The sequence below is a fragment of the Palaemon carinicauda genome, chromosome 8, assembly GCF_036898095.1.
Source record: "Palaemon carinicauda isolate YSFRI2023 chromosome 8, ASM3689809v2, whole genome shotgun sequence".
Classification (NCBI taxonomy): Eukaryota; Metazoa; Arthropoda; class Malacostraca; order Decapoda; family Palaemonidae; genus Palaemon; species Palaemon carinicauda.
The window spans coordinates 49,164,600-49,172,015 of NC_090732.1; the positions used below are offsets into that span (position 1 = coordinate 49,164,600).

Consider the following 7,416-nt stretch of genomic DNA (forward strand, 5'->3'; position numbering starts at 1 on the left):
TCCAGTCGTATCTAGTGAACTTTTGTATAACAAAGAACTAAATCATCTATGTACCTAAAAGGTTTTCAAATACAGTTCATAAATGCAGGCATTGGATATCAATATTGCATTGGCTAAATTGATGTCACTAACCTGATGACGTCATCGACGTAATGATGTCATTAAACCTCAGAATGTTAACTTAGCTGTCCTACGAAGGTTATTATGAATTTGACTTTGAAATCTGAGGCTCATAATTACGGAAAGAGATTTATCTTAACAAACCGAAGGACAATTTTTAAATCTGTTAGTCATATGAATTAGAAAATTTCTTATTGATTTATATATTCGCAAGATATTATTATTATTATTATTATTATTATTATTACTCGCTAAGCTACAACCCTAGTTGGAAAAGTAGGATGCCATAAGCCGAGGGGCTCCAAAAGGAAAAATAGCCCCAGTGAGGAGAGGAAACAAGGAAAAATAAAATATCTAAATAGACTACATAGATTTTTGACATGTTGCAAAGCATTGCAGTTTTGCAAAAATATGATGGTTTAAATAAATAACATGCTTATTTTTAAAGAACATAAGAAAAAAAGGTTTTGGGAATTTCTAATATGAATGAATATGATGGAAGAGTTATTATTATTATTATTATTATTATTATTACTTGCTAAGCTACAACCCTACTTGGAAAAACAAAATGCTAAGCCCAATTGCTCCAACAAGAAAAGATAGCCCATTGAGGAAAGGAAATAAGGAATGAATTAAACTACTAGAGAAGTAATGAACAATTCAGTAAGCTGCTGAATGAAATGAATAATGTGAAGATGTATGAAACGTGCAAGACGAAATGACAGACAATTTAAAATAATAATGATATTATGAGAACTGGTTACCAAAGACAACTATAAACTATAAGGGACAAACAAAAGCACTTACCTGTCCATGTTGAACCAAACAAGGACAAAGTAATTGACTTTTCTTTTAAAGTTCAAGGGAAGGAAATTTTTTCCCCTTAAATTTTAGTGGACGAATGTTGGGGGTTTTTCCTTTAAAATTTCAGGAGACAAAAGTTGAGATTTTCCCTTAAATTTCAGAAGACCAAAGGTTGAGCTTTTCCTTCAAATTTCAGGGGAGGAAAGTTGAGTTTTTCCTTTAAATTTCAGGGGAGGAAAGTTGAGTTTTTTCTTCAAATTTCAGGGGAGGAAAGTTGAGTTTTTTCTTAAAATTTCAGGGGAGGAAAGTTGATTTTTTTCTTCAAATTTCAGGGGAGGAAATTTGAGTTTTTTTCCTTCAAATTTAAGCGGAGGAAAGTTGATTTTTTTTCCTTTAAATTTCTGGGGAGGAAAGTTGAGTTTTTCCTGTAAATTTTAGGGGAGGAAAATTGAGCTTTTTCCTTTAAATTTCAGTGGATGAAAGTTGAACTTTTCCTTTAAACTTCAGGAGATGAAATGAGTTTTTCCCTTAAATTTCAGGGGACGAATGCTAGGGTTTTCCCTTAAATTTTAGGGAACGAAAGTCGAGTTTTTCCCCTAAATTTCAGGGGACGAAAAACTGAGTTTTTCCCTAATCAGAAAGACATAGTAATACAGATAATACTTGGCATTCAATACTGTCCATGTATCTTCAGAAACCAAAACCAAGATTTAAAGCTTCTAGTCAGATGGAGAAATACTGGGAAAGATCAGTATTAATGAATAAAGTAATAATGGATGATTTAGCATTTACAACAATTATTATTTTTATCAGACCATAATACAAACATAAAAAAAACAAAAAACAAAAACAAAGCGATAATTAAAAAATATTGAATGAAAAATTAATAATATTTTTTTCTTGTATATAGGATACAAAGTATTTACAACAATTATTCTTTTTATCAGAACATAATACAAACATAAAAATAAAAAAACAAAAAAAGTGATAATTCCAAAATATTGAATGAAAAAAATTTTCTTGCATAAAGGATACTAAGTCTCCCCAATTTAAAAAACAGTTATTCTTTTTTTCAGACCATAATACAAACATAAAAACACACAAAAATAAAAAAGTAATAATTCCAAAATATTGAATGAAAAAATATTTTTTTGTATAAAGGATACCAAGTCTCTCCAATTTGGTATTTACAACAATTATTGGTTTTTTTTTCAGACCATAATACAAACATGAAAACACAAAAACAAAAAAAATTATAATTCCAAAATATTGAATGAAAAAACAATATTTTCTTGCATAAAGGATACTAAGTCTCTCCAATTTTGTATTTACAACAATTATTGATTTTTTAGACCATAATACAAACATAAAAACACAAAAACAAAAAAAGTTATAATTAAAAAATATTCTATAAAAATTAATATTTTCTTGCATAAAGGATACTAAGTCTCTCCAATTTAGTAGTAACAACGATTATTGTTTTTTTTTTCAGACCATAATACAAACAAAAAGACAACAAATTAAAAAAAGCTATAGATCAAAATTAATGAATAATAAAAACAAGAAATTAAACAACATTTCTAGAGACATCATTATCCTTTTTCTTGCTTGTCTGTCAAATTTTGTCTGTAAATGACTTTATGATTTACAGACAAACAAGGAAGTGTATAATATCTGCCATAGTCAACAATTAAAAGGGAATAAATTTGTAAGGTAGAGCTAACATAAACAAATAAATAACCAAATAACTTAACAATCAATCACTATATATAAATATAAATATATATATATATATATATATATATATATATATATATATATATATATATATATATATATGTGTGTGTGTGTATGTATATGTATATGTATGTTTAAAATAAGCCATATATATTGATACATTAAAGTCTGGATTCTCTTAACGACCTCAGGATCAGAGCCCCAGGCGAAATCACTCAAAGACTGTAGTATCTGACCGACCGGGTTTCGAATCCCGGTCCAGGATACTTGTATGCCATTGACCTTACCACTTGGCCACTAAGTGGTAAGGTCAATGTCATACAAGTATCCTGGACCAGGGTTCGAAATCCGGTCGGTCAAATACTACAGTCTTTTGAGTGATTTCGCCTGGGGCTCTGATCCAAAGGTCGTTAAGAGAATCCAGACTTTAATGTATTAATATATGTGGGTTATTTGAAATATGAGAACCACGTTTAAATGTGCAAAATTTATCGTATATGTATGTATGAATGTATATATATATATATATATATATATATATATATATATATATACACACACATATATATATATAATATATATATATATATATATATATATATATATATACATATATATTGTATAAGCAAACAGTAACAACATTTAAGTATATTTAGCCAAAGCCTATTCAATGAGTCACTACGGCACAGAGCAATATTTACCTAGTGACGTATTTTCGACGATCCATTGGAGATAATTACCAACACTTGTGTAAACAACTGGCGTTTTCAACATTCCACAGCCTATGTCGAAAGACACAACTCCTACGATTGTATGAGTCAGCCCTTTCTTTACAGCCAGAGGGCTACCAGAGTCACCATAACATGGATCTTCGTCGCCGTCTCCCTGTATTCCACAAATAATATTATCAGTGTTCTTAGTTCCTGTCAGATGATTCCCGTTACAGAAGCTGACGATTGTAACGTTACTTTCCTCAGAAGGATCAAGCGAAAAAGTGCTTTCATTCCGGGCACCCCACCCAACTAAGATGTTACTCCCCTGCGTTTTGTCGTCATCCGCTGGAAGACATACGGGCCGTACCGCCCCGTAAGTCGCCGATTTCAGAGGTCTTACGGGCCGTACCGCCCCGTCAGTCGCCCATTTCAGGGGTGTTTTTAGCTGGACGAGAGCTAGATCATTTGACCTGTTCTCGTGACGGTAATCCTCGTGAACGACGAGTCTCTTAACTGATGCTTCGTAAGTTGAATTTAGATCGTGCTGCGACAAAATCCTTATTTTGATGTCTTCGCTATTTGCAATGTTTCCAGATGATGATGACTCCATTAAGCAATGGGCTGCCGTTATAACGTAGCGATCTGCAATGATGGCTCCACTGCAGGAAACGCTATCGTTGTAGATATTTTGGTTGACAATTCCAACTATCCAAGGGTACTTATTTGGTGGGGGAACCTCTTCTATGGTTCTTGCTTCGTTAGCCTGACCACAGCGACATTTCTTTAATCTCTTGACTGGTTTATCTGGAAGGAAAGTTATGAAAGTTTTTTTAGATTTTCATATTGGCTTTCTTAGCACTGTTATTTTACCTGAATTGTTGGAAAATGTGGAAAAAAGTTAAATGATTTTAGAGCTTCAGCTCCCATCTTATTAATCTTACTAAGAATCGATTAAAAAATTGCCTGCTCCTAAGTTAAATCATATCCCACGTAGCACACAGCTATTGATTTATTTCAATCTTCTTGCAACAATTTCGATTTTAGCTGAATTTCTATCAAGAGACAGCAAGTAAAGGTTTACACTCAGGTGATATGGAAAGTATTGGGCAAAGAGCACTACTCTGATAGCACAGTGGGTTTGTAGATAATGGGTTTTTATGGCACCCTGCTGGATGTGGCATTGAAGAAACCCATAATCAACCATACGATAGTCATCTGCAACACCCCTGATAGCAGGCATCTACTTTACTATACTTTAAGGGCTGTTTACATGGTTCTACCACACAAGAAAACCCTGTGCCCTACAAGACCTACAAAATCTGTTTGTCGTTTACATTCTTGGATAGCTAAGATTATCACACAGCGTATTCCATGTTAGTTATCTAATCCACATTATCCAAGCGCTTAGAAAACAAGAAAATCTTCAGTTTCTTCAGTCTTTCGGATATCTAGTGGGAGCTTGTTGTATAGTCTTGGGGCCGCATGTTTGAAAGCTCTAGAACCTACAGTAGACATACATCTTGGCTCAGGTAATTTGAAGCCATCTATAACTATCCTCCTACACGATTCGTTGGTTGCACAATGTGTACCAATTCTCTTAAATATCTTGGACGTCCGGTTCTGATAACTTGATGGTCTGTTGCACATATCTTAAAATCTGTTTTAGCTTTAACAGGCAGCCAGTTTAATTCAATTAGTACAGGAGTAATTCTTTCTCGGGTGGGGCACCATTTATCAGTCTTGCTCTTCTGTTTATGTTCTGTAATTTCTTATGTTGCACTTTAGGTAGATTGTATTATTATTATTATTATTATTATTATTATTATTATTATTATTATTATTATTTAAGCTAAAACCCTATAGTCAATTCTTTTTAGCGAGGCAGATTTGGACCGACTCGCAGGGGTGCCCTTTCAGCTCGGAAAAGTTTCCTGCTCGCTGATTGGTTGGACAAGATAATTCTAACCAATCAGATAGCAGGGAACTTTTCCGAGCTAAAAGGGCACCTCTGCGAGTCAGTGCTAATGCACCTCATTAAAAAAAATTGAGTATTGTTGGAAAAGCGAGATGCTATAAGCCCAAGGGCTCCAACAGGGAAAAATAGCGCAGGAAATGTTCCTCCCGCCCACCTACAATTGGAGTATCGCCCCTGGGGTTACAGAATATGAATACCAAAGGGATAACGAAGAGAAGTCGAAATCTGACCACGGTGCCCGTTTACCGTGGACAGCAAACCGTGGTAGTAGCAAGGCGCCCATGGTAAAGCCTCTCACAAGCTACTCTCACACTCATCCTCTCCCCGAGATTGCGTAGATATTCAGACCTTGGCTCAACATGAGATTCAACAATGAGATTCAGTTCTGTTTTTCATTGCACTCTTTCACCTTCCAAACATTTCTATCACCTCTTTCCTGAATTCTTCTAACATTCATCATATGGAAGGGTTTATAGAGAGAGAGAGAGAGAGAGAGAGAGAGAGAGAGAGAGAGAGAGAGAGAGAGAGAGAGAGAGAGAGAGGCAGGGTAGTGAAACCAGGATGTAAAGCAATTGAAGAGAAGAAATATATCACTGTATGGCTGAGGACAGACAAGGAAAAGGTTAGATACAGACAAGGAAAATAGGAAGAACAAACAGTAAGATGAACACAGCTGAGGCAACGAGACAGTTCGAGAAATGGAATTATCAATAATAATAATAATAATAATAATAATAATAATAATAATAATAATGCAGGGGGGCATTCATGGATCCTTTTATGAAATACTACAGTATTCTATTGTTTAATGTATACTGTATTTCCGAAACAACTTTATTTATTTGTGTAGTTTGGATTTTAGAACAATTTTCAAGTCATGCTATTTAATAATAATAATAATTATAATGATAATAATAATAATAATAGTAATTCTTATGAATCTTCATATCTATAATAATAATAATAATAATAATAATAATTATGATGATGATGATGATGATGATGAGTGTTTATATCAATAATAATAATAATAATAATAATAATAATAATAATAATAATAATTCTCAGGTATGTTCATCTCTACTACTACTACTACTACTACTACTACTACTACTTATAATAATAATAATAATACATCAATAGAATATACATATAAGATAATAATGGTAACAACATTTAATCTAAAAAAAAAAAAAAAGGTATTTCAGTTTGCCCCTCACTCATATATATACAAATTCCGATAACAGCAAGAACAATAACAATAACAAATATCCAACAATAACAATAAATTCACACACCTGTTCCACCCAAGCAGCAGGTACACCTGCGTCCCAAACAGAGCTCGTCATTTGTTTCAGTCTGACAGGTGTTACTCTTTTTTGGGACGCATGTCCCGTTTCTGTTTGCGCAGGTTTTGGTCTGTCCACATTTTCTGCCCGCGCCTTTTGAGTTCAAAAGCAAAGAAAAGATTATGTTCATTATTTCTCATGTGGTTTATTTATTTAGTTATTGCCTTTCCTCAGTGGGCTATTTTTTCCTTGTTGGAGCCCTTGGGATTACAGCATCCTGGTCTTTCAACTAGGGTTGTAGCTTGGCTAGTAATAATAACAATAATAATAATAATAATAATAATAATAATAATAATAGTAACAACAACAACAACAACAACAACAATAATAATAATAATAATAATAATAATAATAATAGCTACAATAATAATAATAATAATAATAATAATAATAATAATAATAGCTACAATAATAATAATAATAATAATAATAGCTACAATAATAATAATAATAACTACAATAATAATAATAATACTAATAATAATAATAATAATAATAACTTGATTGCAAGCAACAACTAAAAGGAGTTCGTCATAAAGCTGTTTTGCATTGCCATTAAACTATATTTGTATCTACACCTTTAATGACTACTTCACTCAATTTCTTTATTTTATCCGCATGCTTTTCCTCCCTTCAATATTGAATTTTATCCCGTAAAAAGGGTGGCGCTGAAGAAACGACAACAAGCTGTCACTGGCTTATTCATACTTGTACTATA

The 7,416-nt window shown here is 32.7% G+C and overlaps 1 protein-coding gene across 2 annotated transcripts in view; it reads right to left on the minus strand.

The window, feature by feature from the left end:
* Positions 1 to 3,279: 3,279 nt before the first annotated feature.
* The window catches only part of LOC137644885 (trypsin-1-like), a 19,722-nt gene continuing 15,585 nt past the window's right edge, over positions 3,280 to 7,416 (minus strand). The window contains exons 5-6 of one of the 2 annotated variants that reach the window (XM_068377765.1): positions 6,648 to 6,791; positions 3,280 to 4,178 (exon numbers count right to left, since the gene is read on the minus strand). In XM_068377765.1, coding sequence (XP_068233866.1) covers positions 3,340 to 4,178; positions 6,648 to 6,791 — 983 coding nt within the window. In that variant the 3' untranslated portion in view covers positions 3,280 to 3,339. The remainder of the gene's footprint in view (positions 4,179 to 6,647; positions 6,792 to 7,416) is intronic. The other variant, XM_068377767.1, reaches the window with a different exon arrangement.